This window comes from Octopus bimaculoides, chromosome 15 (assembly GCF_046866305.1).
Source record: "Octopus bimaculoides isolate indiv1 chromosome 15, ASM4686630v1, whole genome shotgun sequence".
NCBI lineage: Eukaryota > Metazoa > Mollusca > Cephalopoda > Octopoda > Octopodidae > Octopus > Octopus bimaculoides.
Genome location: NC_142942.1, coordinates 33,701,994 through 33,723,464, shown reverse-complemented (window position 1 = coordinate 33,723,464; position 21,471 = coordinate 33,701,994). Strand labels below are relative to the sequence as shown.

Below are 21,471 nucleotides of genomic sequence, written 5' to 3'. Positions count from 1 at the left end.
TTCATTATGTATATGAAATTGAGCAGTATTAAAATAATGTACATAGCAAATATAAAGAACAGGTATAGAGATTAATGTCAGGCAAGTGTAAACATCTGGATAATGCTGAGCAAATGAAACCATAAAGAATGTATATTTGTGTGTGTGAGTGTGTATATATATATACATATACACACACATATGTACACATACATATACACATGTACATATATATATATACATACATATACACATGTACATATATATATACATACACACATGTGCATATACATATATATATATATATATACACATAAGTGCATATACATACATATATATACACATGTGCATATATATATACACATATGTACATATATAAATACATACCTATACTCACATGTACATATATAAATACATACATATACACACATGTACATATACATACACCTACATATATATATATATACATATACACACATGTACATATATACAAACATATACACATATGTACATATATATATACACACATGTACATATATACATATATGTACATATGTATATACACACATGCACATATGTACATATACATATATATAGACACACACACACATATATATATATGTATATACATATACACACATAGATGTGTATGTGTATGTATATATTTCTGTGTGATTTAGAGGTTCAGAAACCAACTAAGGGATAACACCTATCTAATATACTGCTGGTAGTGTACCCAATTATTCATACCCAAGTGCTAGTTATTGCGTGGCAATCTTGCAATTGAGTGTTATATATGGACAGGGTACAAAAATGGTTTGCCCTTGATTTATACAGCAAATAAGAAAGTGGAGATAACCTGGAAGATTTTGTTGCCTCTTAGCAGAAACGGCCGTAAGGAACTAGCACCTACACACCCATTCGGTTTTACTGGCAATTTACTCAATTAATCACCTGTTCCTATATGATTATATGCTTCCATACCCTTGTTTTTGCAATTACCAACTCTTTCTATTTGATAATCTGTACCACTAATACATGTGTATGTATTCATCTAATACATTGGAATAGACATACTGGAATGTTTACCAGCTGGTGTCGGTCAATTTTGTATCCTCTCCACTTTTTTATTTGCTATATATATATATAGAAAGAGTGAGAGAGAGGGAGAGAAATAGATACATTAAATAATTGGTCTACTCAGTGTATAAGCTAACACATATTGTTGCTAAGTTTTCTGATAGTTAAAAATGACAAAACAACCAACCAAGAAAGAAAACCAGTGACTTACGAGGTATGCCAACTCAAATGTGTGTGTGTGTAACAATATATAAAAGAATGTGTATGCATAAAAAGGGATTTCTCTACATAGGAGGGAGAACAAATAAAAGAAAATAATGAAATACTCTTTTACTTGTTTCAGTCATTTGAATGTGGCCATGCTGGAGCACCGCCTTTAGTCAAGCAAATCGACCCCAGGACTTATTCTTTGTAAGCCTAGTACTTATTCTACCAGTCGCTTTTGCCGAACCGCTAAGTTACAGGGATATAAACACACCAGCATCAGTTGTCAAGTGATGTTGGGGGGGACAAACACATACACACACACACATATATATATATATATATATATATATATATACACGACAGGCTTCTTTCAGTTTCCATCTACCAAATCCACTCACAAGGCTTTGGTTGGCCTGAGGCTATAGTAGAAGACACCCACCCAAGGTACCATGCAGCGGGACTGAACCCAGAACCATGTGGTTCGTAAGCAAGCTACTTACCACACAGCCACTCCTATGCCTATGTAAAAAATATTGAAGAATCAAGTTTCAATATGAATTTCAGTTACTTATGAATTTCAGTTACTTCAGATCTGAATAGTTGCCTTTAAAGTAGGATATGATACTAAAGCAATGAAGAACTGCAATGAGGAATTAAGAAAATAGATCATATGTAAGTATTTTTAAAGGTCTATAATAGAAACTTAAAATTAAATTGGGGAAGTGTTATTTTTGTGAAAATATGTGTAGGCAATATTTTTATTTTTGTTCATTTTTGTCTTGAATTATTTACTTGTTTCAGTCATTAGACTGTGCTATGCTGGGGCACCAGCTTGAAGAATTTCTTTTAGTTGAATGAATTGACCCCAGCACTTATTTTTCTAAGTGTGATACTTATTCTATCAATCTCTTTTGCCAAACTGCTAAGTTATGGGGATGTAAACACACCAAGCTGTGGTGGAGGAAAGAAACACAGACACAAAGACAAACATACACACACAGAGGATTCTTTCAGTTTGCATCCACTAAATCCACTACCAAAGCTATAGTAGAAAACACTTGCAAAAGTACTACACAGTAGGACTGAACCCAGAATATGCAGTTTGCAAAGCATGCTTCTTACCATATAGCCATACCTGCACCATTTTTTTTTTCATATTTGTAAGAATGGGATAGTTCTTTTTTCTTTTAGAATGTTTGTATTTTGCAGTTGGTTGCCTTTGCTGCTGTAACTATTTAACTGTGAAGTAAATGTAAAACCAGTCCTGTCTTTGGTGGGTGATGTCAGGCAAAATGAAACCAGCAATGTTATTTAGCTAATGCATTGTCCCACAACTCCAGGAAGAAGCCTACACTCTTGCATGTATGTACATAATTTCTAAGCATGAGACAACAAGTTTGGGGCAGTGTAAAAGTGAATAGATCAGCAATAGTACTTAACTAATATTTAATTCACGAATAAAACGCAAATTACATTTGGCAAAACATTTTAATCAACACTAATGTATCTACCTCAATATTGTGGCTGTGGAGACTTCTGATGTTTTCGGTCTCTACCCACTGCTCAGGGCAGAGATGGCTATCTACAAGTGCGAGCCCAGTGAGTCAGAGCAGTTGTTCCAGCACATCTCCCTTGCCATAACATCTTTTCTATTTTGTCTGCTGGGATCATGAGACAGCCTGGATTACAGGAAATTGTACGTTCCACTTCTTAATATAAAGTAACTCCATATAAATTGCTCTGTTAAGATCTCAGTAACAGATTAAGTTCACAACCCAATAAACCAAAGATACAATCTATTGTTAACCCCATAACATTACTAACCTCATAACTAAAAATCATAAATTCAAACTTTATAACAGCCAGTTTGATGCAAGGTATGTAACTCTGCTTATTTTAAATGATTGCCATGCGCAGTTATGGATGTGTAGTTCAGTTTGCTTTACAACCATGTGGTTTTCGGTTCTTTCCCACTGAACAACACCATGAGCATCTTCTGCAATAGCCCCATGCTGACCAATATCTTATTAGACAGGAACTCTGTGTGTGTGTGTGTAATAATAATAATAATAATAATCCTTTCTACAATAGGCACAAGGCCTGAAATTTTGTGGGAAGGGGACTAGTCGAATACATCAACCCAGTGTTTCACTGGTACTTAATTCATCGACTCCGAAAAGATGAAAGGCAAAGTCGACCTCAGAGGAATTTGAACTCAGAACATGAAGATGGACAAAATACTGTCAAGCATTTTGCCCAATGTGCTAACAATTCTGCTAAAAAACATTTATAAAAAAAATTTTTTTTTTAAACCCTTCAAATTAATAAATTCTCCAAGGTATGAGATAACCAAAATATTCTAAAATATGCCTATCATTAGAGAAAAAACTATTTTTAATATTGAATTCAAATTTTGCCACAAGGCCAGCAGTTTCAAAAAAAGTAAGTCGATTACATTGATCCCAGTGTTCAGCTGAATCCACCCTGATCAACCCTGAAAGGCAAAGTGGACCTCAACAAAATTTGAACTCAGAATGTAAAGATGGACGAAATACTGCTAAACATTTTGCCCGGTGTGCTAACGATTCTACCAGCTCTAAACAAAATCAGTTTTAATATCAACAATGCTATTAAAGTGTAATATGTAACTAGGGAAAAGCGTTGCGAATTGAATGCTTATGGTTGAAACAGTAATAAAACAAAACTTAATCAAAATGGATAGCAATTATGTGTTTGTAGTATATGATGTGGTTTGCTACATGTATATATAATTATGGTACAAACAACTTGAGCTACATAATAGAGAAATAGCTAGAGTTATTAATACTTAAATTTCTGAAATGATGGGTTTAATGCTTTGCATTATCAACATTTTCATATTTTTGATATGAAAAAAAATTTAATATTTAATTTTGAAATACAAAAGGAATGGTTTTACCCTCCCTGCTTCATCCCTTTAAAACATAATAAAAATCTGTAAATAGGCACACAGAAAATTTCATTTAAGAATAGAAACTAATAGAAATTGATATGATATAAAAAATATGCATAGTGGATGAATTTGAGAGAAAACAACATCCTTCATTCTCCATCCAGGAAGTCAGTAAAAATATCCACAATTTTATTCAACAAAAATTTTGTACAAAGTATTTTCATTTTTAGTCACCAAAAATAAATTATTGAAAAATATATATTAAATATATATATATATATATATATATATGTACACACACACATATGTATGCATATATAATATACACGTATATGTGTGTATATATATATATGTGTGTGTGTGTGTGTGAGTGTGTGTGTGCGTATATATATATATATATATATATATATATATATATATATATATATATATATATATATATATATATATATATATGCACAGGTATAATGAATTGACTGCTTATTAAAAATTTTGAAAGTTAGGTACATGACATTGTTGATAATGGCAAGAGAACAAAATGTATGTGGCAGACCGGGTGCTGTAAGAGAAATATGCATGGATGGCAATCATTGAATGCAGAATATGAAAAGATGTGTTGAAGAGTTATAGCATACAGTGGATCAAGAATACAGCGATCAACTTTTATAGTCGAGATCAATAGGAAAGATTTGACGCTCTCCTTCAGCCAGAAAAATTTGAAAAGCCTTATAAAGCCAATATGTTCCCATCTTCCGTTTTTGGGATGCAGACCATTTTGCTGTGAGACCATAGCAAGTTCCACGCATCTTGTTTGTTAAATTAGCAAGACCTGCAGAAGAAAGTCAAAAGAAAAAAAATTGCTAACTTAATAATTTAGAAAAGATAGAGGGGGAAATGATTTACTAATAATGATAGAAGTATAGTGACTGGTAATAATAGTGGAATTATGTGAATAGAAATAACAGAGAAATAGCAGGAGCGTTTGGTAATGATAGTGGTATAATACAAATAGCCGTGACAGTAAGAATGGTAGAAGTAGTGATAGCATTAGAGGAGTGGCTGCAACATCAATGAAGTGGTAGTAAGTGATGGTGGGAGTTATAGTGAAATAAAATTAACTGGTGTAAGTGAAATCTAAACAAACCAAAAAAATATTTTGTTAGAATGTCTGAAAGAAAGACACCATTAACCTTTAGCATTCAGATTACTGTAATATGCAATGCTTATTTATTCACATTGTTTTGAATTTATCGTGCATTATCATGTAGCTTCAAGATTTCAACAATGTGATTGTTTAGTTTTAGAATAGCACTGTAGTATAGGTGTGAGAGGCTGAATGCGGTCAGTTTGAATGTAAGACAGGTAGAATATTTTGGGCTGGATATGGCCAGTTTAAATATTAATTTAATAAGAAACACTCCAACAAACTTAATAGTTTTAAAAATTAGAGGAAAACAACAGAATTAGATCTAAACATTTTCAAGATTGCACCACTTTCAAATCTAACCCCTTTTTATCCTGGCTTTTTTTTTTCCTTTTTACCGTCAGCTCACTTTCTCATAGAATTTGGCTGCTCAACAGTAAGAAAGTACAGCAAGACAACCTTTTGAGTGCCTATGCTACAATAAACATAATGCATTCTGTTAATTTGGATACCCACATGCATATCTGTATGCACACACATACACATCAACTCTTAACTTTTGTATATCATTACAAAGTTCCCTCTGTTACAAGCTTTTAGACCAGATACCTAAATTGAGGGAAAATCTTGACACTGTATTCTATTTGATTTTTTCCTTTGTGTATTGTCACTGATTCTTAAGGAATATTAGAGAAAAAAAATTTTTCTCAACATCAACACACATCAAATAATACAGAAGCTTGATGGTGCCCTTCTTCAGCAAACACAGGTTCTCTAGTAGTGAGCAAAGAACCACTAACTTCTAAATAGTTTACTGATGGAAGTTGGCATAGAGGTTAACTATATAACCCATGATACTTAATTTTTCTTCTCTCCCTCCACCAAGCACTCACTTTTCATTTTCATAAAAGCACACCAAACAAAGAATGAAATTCTAACTACTAAATAATCATCCCTCCTATATGTAAACATCTCTAGGGATTCAGACATTAGTCCCAACCTTCTAACATACAAGATGTTCATTATTGCCATTCTGAAGTTTAAATTTCTCCTCCTCTGTTTGAAACCCATTTTTGCTCATCAGGCTACACTGTATTCCAGTTTCTTTCCTAAGAGTGGTTCTGTGTTAACTTTTTGGTATTCAAGTTAATTTATCAAATGTTATCCATATTTTTAAAAATTAATCTGTATTATCTTTAAGATTTTGAAGTTGTTTTGAAGTTTGTTTATTTTTAAAATGACATTGTAAGGTTGGTGTGAGAGGCTGGAGCTGGCCAGTTTGAACCTAAACAGGTAGACTATTTGAGCCAAATACAGCCAGTTTAAATTCTAAAGGCTTATGGTTCACTCTTCCACCATGCACTTCAATCTATTTCAGCTCACTTCTACTTACATCATCATTCTTGTTTCATGACTTGTGCTACTATCTGCACCAGGCAGCTTCCCATATCTTTAACATACACACAGAATATCCAATCATAATTCATCTGCTGTCTTACTCCAACCATCCTAGTTTCCAATCTCATAAGAATTTCAAATAACTGCCAAGGTGACCCAGTCAGCATCAATCTAGCACAACCCTTGCTCCCTAAACCCTCTTCTATTTCAAATAAATTAGTTAGAATTGTACTATTCTACCCAGCAATTATGCAGCATTCTTGATCTGTTCAGATCAGAAAAGAAAATATAAATAAATATATAAATAATGGTGTTTAGCATTACCAATAACATCTAAAATGCAAGCTTCTCTAGAGTGTGCTTCCTCAGAAGTAACTCCTTGAAAACAATGGAGGGATATCACTCCTCGTTCATCATTCCAAATGTCAATAATGTGTGATAACTTTTCATCATTCTGAAAAAAAAAACAAAAATAGAACTAAACATAAAACATTTCATCTTAATGTAACAAGTACTCCAGTTCTGAACAAAAATGTGGTAAAAACCAAATCTTTTGAGATGGGAGGGGAAAACCTAATTCAACTAGAAAAACACTTGGAGAGTGCAGACCTCTCCCAAGCATGTCATTTCCACCCTTTTACACGCATGCTGAAAATCAACCAATTTCCCAAACCAACACCAGCAAAAACATAACCTCCTCCCATACTTATCTCGATCATCGTCATCATCAACACTGTCTCTGCTTTCACCACAATCACCGTCAAAACTATGATCACCACAATCAGTTTCTTTACACTGTTGAAAATCCATTATCCGATACTCATGGTACCGAGATTGTTGCAGATTTTTGATTTTTCTAATTTTGGAGTGCTTTATAAAAAAAAAAATTGCATCTACAAAACTGAACAGTTTGAGGATAGAAACCAGGTCTAAACACAATAGCTTAGACATACGCTGAATGTAGTTCTATATAAATCTCTAATAATTTTTTTTACACTTAAGACCATCAGAAATGTTAAGATATCAGCGTCTTCCCACGTTGTCGTGCTTTGATTAAAAGGTTTCAGCTGAAGTTGACTCAGGCCATGTCTAATTTAATAGCACCACCTGGAAAAGATACACAGTCAGCTCTGGGGAACCGTAGCCCATTCAAGCAGAGGGTTATTGTTTTCAGAGACATATCTGGGTGTGGGTGGTTTATCTGTTGGGGATAATCATCTAGGGATCGTTTGAATGCTGTGAAGTCACTTTCCTCCTTTATGTGTGTTTGGCATGATGTTGAAGAGAGCAGGGCCAATTGAGGTGAAATAGTTCTGTCACAGTGTTGTGATACGACACGAAAATTTCTGTAGTGGATGGATGGCTTGGGGGGCCAAGCCTCGGACGAAATTTAAAGATGGGTAATGTCGATGGAATATTTTCCACATCATACAGATGATATAGAGCTCACAGCAGCGGTGGAAGGAGAAAAGCCTGAGCTTTTTGAGTCGATCCCAATAGTCAAGGCTTGTCATGTCATCCTCCGCAGACCTCCGCCAAGCAACTCATTTTAAGATAGATACGCAAGTAAAATTACTAATAGAGAAACGAAAATAAACTTTGGAAACAGCAACGCCACCATAGGTTATGTGGAAACGATGAACGTGTTTTCAGGGGAGATAATCAAAGAATGTACCATTGTAATACTTCATGTAAAGTAAATGTAACAAATGAAAAATCCTTCAAGAATCCATAAAAATTCCCGGATCACTACCAAAATTTCATCAGCTGTTCCTTGTGTCATTACCAACTTTCATCAAATACCGTTCACAACTTTTTGAGTTATTTTATGGACAGACGGACAAACCAACTCCGATGAAAACATAACCTCCTTCCTTGGCGGAGGTAATAATTATGTATGGAGGCATCTTGCTGCACTCAAGAAGACCCATCCTCCACAGCAGATGTGTAAATGCTGTTCCTTCTGCTGAAAAGGATTGGATGAACGGATGAGATACATGAAATTATAATTGCAAGTGTGGTTCAGTGTGATAAAGGAAATCAAACAAATCCCTCCATTTCTGTTGCTTGAAATTATTATTTCATTATATTTTATTAGAGGAAGTCAAGAGATGTCAAAGACAGCAAAGAAAAGTAGAACAATGAACTGAGGTACTCTACAGTATTTAGTTCTGGCTCTCCCAACTCTAATTTCAAATCTCAACTGAGGTTGGCTATATTCTGTGTAGTCAATAAATTAGCAGCAATATGGGGTCATTGATTCAGCTGAATATACTACCAAGACATGGGCAGACACAGCAACATTTCATTTCCCTTCTTCTCCTGCTTAGTTCCAATATAAGAAAGCAATGCTATAGGAAGGAGAGAGAGTAGCTTACCTTAGTTTCCTTGCTGTTGAGACGTTTCATAGCATCATACAAGTGACTGTAAGGACGATCACGTGTACCTTTGCCAACATAGAATATGGCATGTACAAAGTTACGGAACAGTTCAGATTTATCTCCTGAAAACAAAAAAAATAAAATTAAAATAAAAAATAAACAAGCAAGTTTACAGGGTGTGTCAGTTTCAAGAACTCTAACTTCCTTCTAACTTATTTTTTTTACCATACTTTTCAGATAAATAATGTCAGACATCAGGTTGACTCAGCAAGTGAAAAAGCACACTGTAATCACTGTAGCATAGTGTTACAGAGATAGCTAGCTTCCTGAAAGTTACACAATCCTTCATTAGCAAAGTTCAAAAGGAGATGGAAGCTGCTAAACACAAAATGCACATACAGGGTCCTAATACCATCAGAACACTGAACTTCATACAAAAAGTCCCAAGAAATAATTGATAAAATCCCCGTAAGGTCAATCGGAGCCATTGCAAAAGATCTCAAGGTTTCAGAATGTACCATCAAATGAGTTGTGCACAAGGACATCAAGTACAAGCCATAAGTGATACAGAGGGGCCAGTTTATGTCAAGAGAAAAAAATCATTCAATCCATGCAAGGTGTTTCCTAAACAAGTTAAAACACTAAAAGGCTAGAATGCTTTGGCTTTTCTCCAATGAAAAAAAAACTGATCAGAACCAAAATGTAAACCTTAAGGAATGACAGATGGTTATGCAGAGACACAAATGAGATTCCAACTGTCATACATACTAAGTTCTCAGCAACTTCAATGGTTCTGGAAGTCGTCAGTAACAAGGGAAATGTCATGCCTCCTCACTTTTGTCACAGAGCTTAACAATCAATGCCACTGTTTACAGAGAAGTATTGGAGAAAGTTGTGATGCCCTGGATAGACAAAGTACGCAACAAAGGGCTGTACATCTTCTAACAAGACCCTGCCATCTCATAAGGCTAGAACAACCCAAGTGTGGATATGTACCAATCTCCATGATCATGTTCTCCCAGCTCACCAGACCTCAATCCACTGGGGCACATTTGAGAGAAAGGTCAATCAACAACCCCATTACATCATACAAACTTTCAAGTCTGCCATAATCAGCACTATGTCCAAAATTGAGAAAGATCATCTGATTCAGGCATGTCAATGTTATCTCCTTCATTGGACATGAAACTCGGCTTGCGAAGACCTGTTGAGGCAAGCGAAAGCGAAATCGTGATGGCACCTGTGCCCAGCGTCGCCTTCCTGGCACTTGTGCCGGTGGCACGTGTAAGACATTCGAGCGAGATCGTTGCCAGTGCCGCTGGACTGGCTCCTGTGCAGGTGGCACGTAAAGTACACCATTTTGAGCGTGGCCATTGCCAGTACCGTGTGACTCGCCTTCGTGCCAGTGGCACATAAAAGCACCTACTACACTCTCGGAGTGGTTGGCGTTAGGAAGGGCATCCAGCTGTAGAAACTCTGCCAAATCAGATTGGAGCCTGGTGTAGCCATCTGGTTCACCAGTCCTCAGTCAAATCGTCCAACCCATGCTAGCATGGAAAGCGGACGTTAAACGCTGATGATGATGATGACCACAAAAAACTGATGCACCCTCCTCCTCCTCTCAGTCTGTCATTCACAAAAAATATTTCACCTAATAATTAATCAGTGTTGGAAAGGAAAATTATATCATCATCATCATCGTCATTTAGTGTTTACTTTTCCATGCTTGCATGAATTGGACAGAGTTTATTAAGGTAGATTTTCTACAGCTTGACGCACTTCCTGTTACCAACCCTCACCTGCTTTGAAGCAAGGTAACTTTTTTTCCTATGGCGAGCTATGTTGTCATAGAATACTGAAAATGAAATGACATTGCTTGCATGACAGTAACACTCGTTTATAACAGTCATACAAATGCCAAAGTAAGGAGACATAAACATGCAATACCCACATACACTTTTACACACAAACACACACACATTTACACACAAACACACATTTATGTCATTATTAACATCATCATCATTTAACATTTATATTCCATGCTGATATAAGTTGGGTGGGTTAACAAAATCTGATTGGCTCAGGAACTGTATCATGCTTCAGTGTCTGGGATGGCTACTACAGCTGCATGCTCTTCCAAACACCAACCATTTTATAGTATGTATTGAGTAGGAACAGTGAAGCCATCATGCAGTTTGCAAAACAACAAACCTGAAGGGGAGCAACTTTATGCTAGGAGATAAAGGGCCAAGGATGAGTAAAATTATGAGAGGAGGGGCAAGAGCAGAACAGGTTTATTTCTGTAGAAAAGCTACATGCCTACTCACATTTTAGAAGTGAGGGTTGGAGTGATCGAGTAAATCTAGCAATGGAGAAGTGGGGTAGGAGATGACTGACAGTGCTGAACATCAGAATAGCAATGATGAAACGATAAACAATAGGAGAGAGAGAGAGAGAGAGAGAGAGAGAGAGACAGGCATAGTACATGAGGTGTGTGTGAGACATATAGTGGTAGGGGAGGATAATTGTTGATTCAAGAGGTGGAAGTGAAGAATGGAAGTATAGGTGAAGGAAACAGTCTTAATCCCTTAGCATTCAGATTACTCTGTAATGCTTATGTTGCAAAACATGGCCCCCTGACACCAACACAGATCTAACAGTCAAGTCAGCGGCTAGGAAACTGCAGACCAACCCAGCAAGCCAACTTGCTCAGAGAGGAAGAAGTAGTTGTACATGGCTGGATACCATGTGTAATGTAGTTCTTCATCAGCCAACTTCACACCAACTGTAGTTGGCATTCTCAAGCACAGTAAATCACCAATCATCTCAGTCCTTTGTTATCTCCTCCACGAAGCTTAACATCTTAAGATCAACCTTCATTACTTCATCCATGTTTTCCTGGTTCTCTCTTGTCCACAAGTTCCATCCACTTTAAAGTAATCGGCACTTCTTCATACAGATATCCACATCCATACACATCACATGACCAAACTAGCACACTCTTCTCTGTTGTATACTACATCTGATTCCTCTTATACCTAATTTTACTCAACATATTTGCATTTCGTCATAGACACAACATGCATACTGGTGTTGTGCATTCAATGCAGAATACTAGCTTCACTCTTTCTAGTTTTCACATGTCCTCTGCATTTGAGGCCCATGTCTCACTCCCATGTAGCATTGCTGTTCATACACAAGCATCATTCAATTGACCTTTCACTCTGAGTGAGAAACCTCTTGTTACCAAGAAAAGTAATAACTACTTGAACTCCCTCCATTCTATTCTTATTCTAGCAACTAAACTTTCAGAACTTCCTTCCTTATACAGTAGGAATTCCACATTAACATAGCTCACCAATTTTAGATGCTTGAAGTGGGAGATTCTTGGTTACTCGAGGGTCCAGAAGCAGATATGTGAAAAAATGCTTCAAATTTCCACCTTTGCGTTTCTGACTATATTTGGAATTTTCAAACTTCACAACCATCTTCTGCTCCATCTCAACAGTTTCTGTCCAGTTGGGTAGCTCCCTCATAGCTTGACGCAGAGTGACAGGATAATCTGGCAATAAAAGATCAAAGATGGGCATTATAGGTAATAATAAAGAATTATATATGCAGAACTACTTTATGATATGCCTGGACTTTCTATTACAAAATCACCATTGAATGTATTACTGTAACTCAAACTACAAGACTTGCTATTTTAAGAAACACTACATGCTTTTAACAAATTTATAAAATTATATGCATGTTCATAGTCACAGGCTGTAGGGATAAGAAGTCCATTTTGCAATCATGTTTTCTGGCTCATTCTCATTGAGTAGAATACGGGGGAAGCACCTTATACTGTGAATGGAATTTGGTCAAAGGAAACTATTCAGTTTTCTGTTGTATATGTGTATGTGATATATATATATATATATATATATATATTCCTCCACATTAGGTAGGGCACCGAGCAGTAGAAACCAACCCAAATCAGATTGGAATCTGGTGCAGTTCTCTGGATTGCCAGATCTGAACAGACATTAAAAGATGGCGATCATATATATATATATATATATATAAGATGGCGATTATATATATATATATATATATATATATATATATATATATATATATGATCGCCATCTTTTAATGTCTGTTCAGATCTGGCAAGCCAGAGAACTGCACCAGATTCCAATCTGATTTGGGTTGGTTTCTACTGCTCGATACCCTACCTAATGTGGAGGAATATATATATATATATATTCACATACACATCATCATCATCATCATCATCATCATCGTTTAACGTCCGCTTTCCATGCTAGCATGGGTTGGACGATTTGACTGAGGACTGGTGAAACCGGATGGCAACACCAGGCTCCAATCTAATTTGGCAGAGTTTCTACAGCTGGATGCCCTTCCTAACGCCAACCACTCAGAGAACAACAGAAAACTGAATAGTTTCCTTTATATATACACACGCACACACACACATGTACAGTGTGCTTGAAAAGAAATCTTAGCCAGTCATTCCTGTACCTTTGAACATAGATATAATTTTAAAGTTTTTTCAAGAACTTTTAGGCTTTCCGAAAATAGCAAGTCAGAGGCCTGTAATAGGGACTACCTTCTCTCCAGAGTGAAAAAAAATATACTACAAACAAAAATCATTATTCAATGTAGAAAAGAAATTAATTAATTAAAGTTTTGGGTTGATTTTTCTTGGAGAGGGTGAGAGAGCTAACATCTTAAAGAGCAGCATTTTTATAATTTTTCAAAGTACTGAGACATGTTAAACAAATATGAGAATTAAACTTGTATAATATGTTATTTAAATAGTAGTATAATTACATGAGTACCTTCAGCATTTAATTCCTTTTGCTTGTAAAACAAATATGAATAAACTATCACACAAGAATTACACCAAATTTTTCTTGCATAATCTCTAATACAACAGAGCAAATTGATACAGTGATATTTTGCTAGAATAATAAGCTCAGTAAAATTTCAAAGTGTGTGTGGTTGAAAGTTTAGTTATTAGCTATTCTAAATGTTAAAACATTTGGGGGGGGGGGGCACATAATATAAACCTATGGGAAGAGTTTGATGTGTAAAAAGTACCAAACTAAGCTAAACATTATCCACACCAAAATAGATGATTTAATCCATGATTCATTTAGCAAAGTAACTAATTTAATGAAAAGATAATATGGAGTAACATAGAGTAGAAACTGAATGTGATGTAATATCACTTGCCTAAACATTGGGATGATCTTATTTTGCCTTACAAAATCATTATTGAAAGACAAGGATTTTATGAAGAAGCAGATGAAAACTGTTTCATCTTCATAATGTGTGAACAGCCAGAAGGGGGCAAAGAAAAAGACAAAATGGACAAGTTAGATGGTTGAATGTCTCTAGAGACACCTTACCTGGGGAGGGTAAAACCTTAGGAGATGGAGTTCCATTTGCAATAGCCTTCAGGCGATTGATGTACATTCCCCGAGTAGCTGAAGTGATTGGACCTGGAAGTGGCAAATCAAAATCTACAAATATTTTCTTCAGACCATCATCTGTAAAAGAACTATGGCTCTTGAGGACACTTTGTAGCTGTAAAAGTTTTGAATCTGTGAGGGTTTTATCCTTTTTGGCTTTGCTATACGACTTCCAGAATAACTCATCACTGCTTTCACTAGAAGTTTCCTCAGGTGATTTTGAGAAATATTTTTTAGCATCCACAGAGTCCTCTGAATGGCTACTTTCAGGTTCAACAGAAATGCGACGCTCAATAAAATTGATGTGTCTTTCAGGGTCTATGTGTATGAATTTAATATCTTTGTCATGTTTATCTGGCAATTTGATACAGCTCCGATATGTTTCTCCATAATGTACAGTAGCAATGATCTTATTTGCCTGTGAAAGAGTTGGCATGAAGTCAACTTCATCAAAACCAACAGGTGCTTGCTCATTTTCTTCTTGATATGGAGTCAAGAATCTTTCTATAGAACCTGAAGTTGCTCCAGAAGAACTACAAATGTCCAAGGTCTCAGAAAGATTTGGCTGTTTAAGGTGATCTATAATGGAACCAGGGTATTTCTCAGAGTAATCAGACAGGTGCTCTGAAAAATTTACAGAGAGAGAGAGTTCATCAGACTTAGTAACATGTACTGGTTGGAGAGTGGGTTCATAATAAATTGGTGTATCAGTTTGTGTTCCTGAAGTACCAGTCTTTGCAACTGATCGGCCAGGATTTGAAGAAAAAAACTTAGGACTTCTATCAACACTGATAAATGTGCTTTTTCCAGTTTTTCTCTGAGATTTTCCACTGGGAAGCAATTTTTTTAAATTAACGATTGTCTTTCGTAATTTTTCAAAACGCTTTGGTGATTTAGAATCATTGGTATAACTAGTAATAGTTATGTTAGAAGAATTCTTAAGGTGGTTTGGGGGTTTAGGCAAGTGTGAATTAGCTTTTTTAGTTGGAGGGCTAGGTGGGATCCTTAGAATAGGTGTCTGAGTAGAAATATTTTTATTAGCTTTAAAATTCACTAGTTCCTGTTTAATATTTGGCAATTCCTGTTCTAATCCTTTTGAACTAACTGATGGAAGGACATTAATTGCACACATTGCTGTCTTATTTCTTACAAAACCAATCTGGTCATTATCATTAACATTATTAATTAAGTTTGCTGATGACCCATCATTATCTTTTTGCCTTTCATCAGAAGACACATGAATAGAAGCATCATTGGCCAATCTATTTTTAATCATTGGTTCCTTACCTTCTGGCGTGGGACTTGAAGCAGGATTAGGAAGAGGATCATGAAGGGATGGATACAAAGTAGGACGTTGAGGACTTCGAGATGATGGAGTCAAAGGATCACTTTTATCACCAGTAGTTCCAGCAACAGCAACAGTAGAAATATCTGTAATGGCATTAAAGTCACTATGGGCTGTTGTAAACTCACTAAACACCTCTGACTTAGGTGGTGCTGACGGTTGTGGCCTATTTGCATTAGCAGCAATTTTTTTCATGTTGTTTACATTATCAGAAGAACTGCTCTGAGAAGTAACTGGATTTATGCTACTTATGTTTTGGTCAAAATATTCCTCAATCTTGTAGAGTCCATTAACCCACATAGTTGTTCTCTTTTCAGGAGATAGAAACTCTTTAGATGCAAGACATTTTTTAAGACCATCAGAGGAGGTAGACCCAGAAGTAACATCTTCTGAAGCCGATGTGGATGTAAAAGGAGGAATTTGGGGTGGATGACCATCTTTTCCAGGACTCCATGAAAGACTATCATCAGTACTCACAACAACAACTGCATCAGGTTCATCATATGTAGAGATTGGATTCTGCCAGGTAACAGAGCGATTATGAAAGCCACTACTGGCAGAGACATATTGCCATTGAGAGTTTATAGCAGATTTATCAAGGACAGTAGATTGGTCCAGATTTTGATCTTTTAAACTATAAGAAGAATCTTGCACAGTTGAAAAATATTGCCCTTCTATTGACATCATTCCACCTTGAACAGATTCATAATGTGACTGATCCCCACAATTATCTGTTGGTGATGTGAATCGGGTTTGTAATGTAACTGGTTCATTTTGAGGAGCAGACTGCTGTTTACACCCAGAGTGGCTGTTTTGAGGAATTCTCTTTCTTCTCTGCTGTATATGGTTTATTTTTGAAATACCAAGACCATCTTCCTGAGCTGAGAGGAAATGTGACTGGGAATTGACCGACTTATTTTGATTTTGAGTTAACATGGAATGATGTTTGGATGACGAGGCTTCTGTTTCCTCCCTTGCAGACAAATAATGAGACTGAGAAGTAAATGGTTGGTTTTCCCCTTGAACTGATAAATAGCGAGAATTAGGAATTTCATCTTCTTGAAAAGATAAATATTGAGAATCAGCAGGTTTAGCTTCACCTTGGACAGACACATAACGAGAATCAACTTCTTCTTCTTCTTCTTCTTCTTCTTGAACTGATACATAACGAGAGTAATCAAGTCCATCTTCTTCTTGGACTGATGTATAGTAAGAGTGAAGATCAACAAGTCTTTCTTGCTTGCGACTTGGTTTACAATGAAGTTTTTTTTTCTCTTCAAATGACACAAAGTGTGACCGAGAAGCGGTTCTCTCAATCTTAGGTGGCACATCATTAGACTTAGTAACAATGGGTTCACTGACTATGTTACTACAATTAGCATTACCCGAAGTTTCACATGAATAAAAATGACATGAGTTTTCAACACAACTTAATGAAAGTTCACCATCATCTAACCGATTAAATTTTTTGACAAGGGGGTGATTTTTCAATTCTAAACCAACATTTCTTTTAAGATTTTCTTGATGAGCACTTGAGCTAATGGTACTTCCAACTGCTTTGTTAGCAGAACAGCTGGGTTTAGATTTCAGAATATAGTCTGGTGGTTGCCACCGATAAACAGATGTGTTTGGCTGTGCTGCTTTCTGTTGGAATTTACCCTGCAGTTCAGACATTACTTGTGAAAATTGTGATGAATGAGAACCCCTTGTCTTTTCAGTCTCATTAGAATCTCTATCTCTATTTGCTGAATATTTCTTCTGCTGTAATTTAGGAAGTAGTTTTGGAGGTTTTGGCACTAAATGTTTACAGTCGGGTTCATCAAATGATTGAAACTGAGCAGCACTGGAATTATTTGGATTGCAAACAAGGTAGAGAGAATCTTCATCACTTTCCCGAGGCAACAGAGCACTGTTATATTTACTCTCTTTTGGTTCATAACATTTCAATTCAGGTGACACTGACTGACGATGAACTACCTGTTGTGAGTTTACTGGTTGGCATTGTTCACTTGTACTTATGTAGCACGAGTTTTCAGGTGTATTTACACTCTTAAAATGGCTTGTATAGAGAGAAATTGATTCTTGACCATTCCGTTGTGGCTCAGTAATTATCTGATCTTCAATTCGTGACAACATACTCATATATGCTTCTGCATCAATGGAAGAATCATTTCCTTCTTTCAGATTCAGCTCTAACATGGCTTTTGATAATTCATCAGTATTGAATTGAAAATCTTGAAAATTGCTGGATTCTTGACTATTAGATTGTTCAAGTTGTTTTTTCAGATAGCTACTGAAAGAATGTAGAATACTTTCAAATTTACTTTCAAGAGCACTTTCATTGGTTCCATCATCACAAGAAAAGAACTCTTCACTATTTTCACTGCCTATTGTTCTACATGTAACATAGGTATCTGTAGTAGCACAACTCACATCTGACTCAGTCCGTTTAACATCCATATTTTGCACTGCACTTTCAGTCTCATATAACTTACAACGAGCAATTTGAGGATTAAGGGGCGTGTTCATCACCATGGGCACTGTTGTTTTAGCTGCAATATCTTTGTGACATGGCTTCTGTATGACACGCCCCCCAAACCGAAAATTTTTGTTCCTGGTTGAAATTTTATTTCGAGATGGTTCTTCCTCTTGGTGAACTTCTGCATGAGTAAGAACCTGTGAATCTGGTTTTCTGAACTCTTGAGTTCTTTTAGATAGAACAGCCTGTGATTTAGAGCAGGGTGGTCGAAATACTTGCTTTACAATAGTCTCTTCTATTGCACCGTCAAGATGATCTCTTCCAGAAACTGTTCTTAAATGCGCATTTTGTTGTTGATGTTGCAACCTTGATGGTATTTGAACACACCGCACATCATTTCGATTTTCACAAGACTCATCATCATTATCTGTTAATGTGGTCAGTTTGGGATATAAATGGCCAGAAGGATGACCACTTTCTCTCATTCTGCTTGGCTCTTGCCGCTGTTTTTCTTTATTACAGGAGGTTTTTTCAGCATTACTTCTCGGTATTTTTTGATACACAGAACTAGTTGTATTTGCTACTATTCTATCACACCTCTCATCAATATACTGTCCTCTACCCCAGCCATTCTGATTGGTTTGTTGGGACAAATATTCAGTGTGACCAGCAGCATGATTATAAAACTTGGGATTATTTCTGTTGTGGTTGTTTTCTGTTACGTTAGGGTATGGTCCTTTATAAGATGGTTCATTACATACTAATTTACTTTTATCATTGTACTCACTGTTTAAATATTCAAACTTTTCATATTTTGTAGGAAACTCTGAGCCATGAGGTGGATTCACGACATAAATTTTCTTGTGGGATTTCTTTTTTGGTTTCAGTTTAATATCAATAACTGAATCATCTTTTGATCTGTTACTGCTTTTCTCTGTTGATTCACTGGAATCCAGGTGAATTTCATATGTTTGGTGACCACGATGTTTTGATTTCTTGATGTTCCTTTCATTCACGTAAATCTTTCCTGAAGGAATATCCATGCTTAGTTTTATATCAACATTATTTGGACTTGATTTTTTATGGACTGAATGTGTAGGCTGTGTTCTGCCTTCTCTATGTCGACCATTCCATAAACGGCTGTGAGTTGGAGGATAACTTTCTCGAACAATGGGTACACTAATGGGCTTGCTTTCATTTATAAGACTTTCATGAAGAATCTGTTCCAGAGAAGCTGATAACTGATTGTTTTCCAGTTTGTTCAGGCAATTACGAAGCTGTTCAATTTTATGAGCAATTGGAATTTTCAATGATTGCAATTTTTCCATTTTTTTTTGTAAGTCAATGGACAAATCTGGATCAATACGTGGAAATACTGGTTTCTGTGGTGTTTCATTAACAGTAATATATAGATCGGAATCTGTTGTAGTATTAGTTGAACTAATGAATTCTTCCTCACTACTAGAAATCTGCTCCAAAGAGCTAACATTTGGAGAATCATCATCAGAATGATAACGCCGACTTGGTCGATGACGATGTCTCCGTGGGCTTGAGGCTGCAGGAGTCAGAAACATTTCAGAACTAACTTCTGATTCTTTCTTACTTTTAATCTCAGTATCCTTAAATTTCTCTGGCAGATTTGCAATGTTGCCAGTGCGCCTACGAAGAGCAGGTATCGGTCGGTTAGAGGATTGATATCCAGTGTTTTTGCTGATGTATTTCTCCTCATAAGATTCTGTTGAAACAGATTTCCTCATGTCAAACTGTTTGTCTTTACTATGATGAACCAGACCATTCTGAGTCCTTTTGAGGATGGAAAATGAAGGTTTAGACTTTGACATTTCCAGAGATTCATATTCTTCAGGATCACTATCAGCAGTTACATATTGGCTGGCATTGAAGCTCTCAGATGGCATTTGGTGCACATATCTTGAGGATGTGGGTTTTGTCTTCTCATCTAAAAAACAAAATAATAAATTGTTTATTACAAAGAAATATAATTGATGATTTTACATATTATCAATAAGTTATTCATTTGGATGATCAGTATTTAGTAGGGATAATTGAAATGAAAGTAAATGTATTTGTGAAAATTATGAAGAAATTTGGCTGAATGACATACTTGATTAAAATATGTAAAAGTCAAAGGAACAGCATAGGACTGTCGAGTGTCATTGCTAAGTACACAGATGAATTTACTGACTAGTTGCTGCATGAAACAGATTCTTAATCACCACCATTGTCACTTGCTAATTATGATCTATTACCAGTGTCACAGTTTCCACAATTACAAAGCCCAATTAGGTTAATATAAATATATGTATATATATGTACAGATTAATATATGTATATTACCATATGTGTATGTCTACATACAAAGTGAGGGCACATGGCCTAGTGGTTAGAGTGTTGCATTCATGATTGTTAGATCTTAGTCTCGATTCCTGGACTGGGTGATGCATTGTGTTCTTGAGTAAAACACTTCACATTACATTACATTGCTCTGCCATCACTTCAACATCTAATATGTGGCACAAAATGCAACTGTACAAGCAATATTGATTTGATGGAAGGAGTAAGCTAAAAAACGAATTATCTGTGAAAGATTGCTCAGCAAAAATCTGCAGAACCCTCATCTATCGTCTACAATTTAGAGAGTCCACAATGTATGTCTTCGCATTCACACACACACGTTACTGAAACTACGACTCTCAGTCAACAACACATGAGAGGAAGAGTTGTCTCCCTGCTTGCAATTTTCCAATGTTCTTATTCAGTTGATTTATCTGTGCTTATTTTTCCTTTTATAAAAATATTTGTTTGTTTAAGGGGTGGGGGTGGGTCTATCTATAGATTAGTAGTTAGATAAAGTATAAATACAAAGACATAAACACTCAGACCTTTACAAATTGATAGCTAGGTAGACATATATACATTTATGTTATGCATGTTGGTTCATTCACTTAATCTCTACCAATGTTTTCATGAGATGGATGATGATTTTCTCTATTGAGGTGTTAGTTTTCATTCAGTAGCC

At 35.9% G+C, this 21,471-nt stretch overlaps 1 protein-coding gene across 3 annotated transcripts in view; it reads right to left on the bottom strand.

Moving 5' to 3' along the window:
- Positions 1 to 4,350: 4,350 nt before the first annotated feature.
- LOC106880612 (uncharacterized) overlaps positions 4,351 to 21,471 on the bottom strand; it is a 98,884-nt gene continuing 81,763 nt past the window's right edge. For 2 of the 3 annotated variants that reach the window (XM_052973234.2, XM_052973235.2), the window contains exons 5-9: positions 14,548 to 20,391; positions 12,483 to 12,686; positions 9,119 to 9,243; positions 7,065 to 7,194; positions 4,351 to 5,027 (exon numbers count right to left, since the gene is read on the bottom strand). In XM_052973234.2, coding sequence (XP_052829194.1) covers positions 4,855 to 5,027; positions 7,065 to 7,194; positions 9,119 to 9,243; positions 12,483 to 12,686; positions 14,548 to 20,391 — 6,476 coding nt within the window. In that variant the 3' untranslated portion in view covers positions 4,351 to 4,854. The remainder of the gene's footprint in view (positions 5,028 to 7,064; positions 7,195 to 9,118; positions 9,244 to 12,482; positions 12,687 to 14,547; positions 20,392 to 21,471) is intronic. The other variant, XM_052973236.2, reaches the window with a different exon arrangement.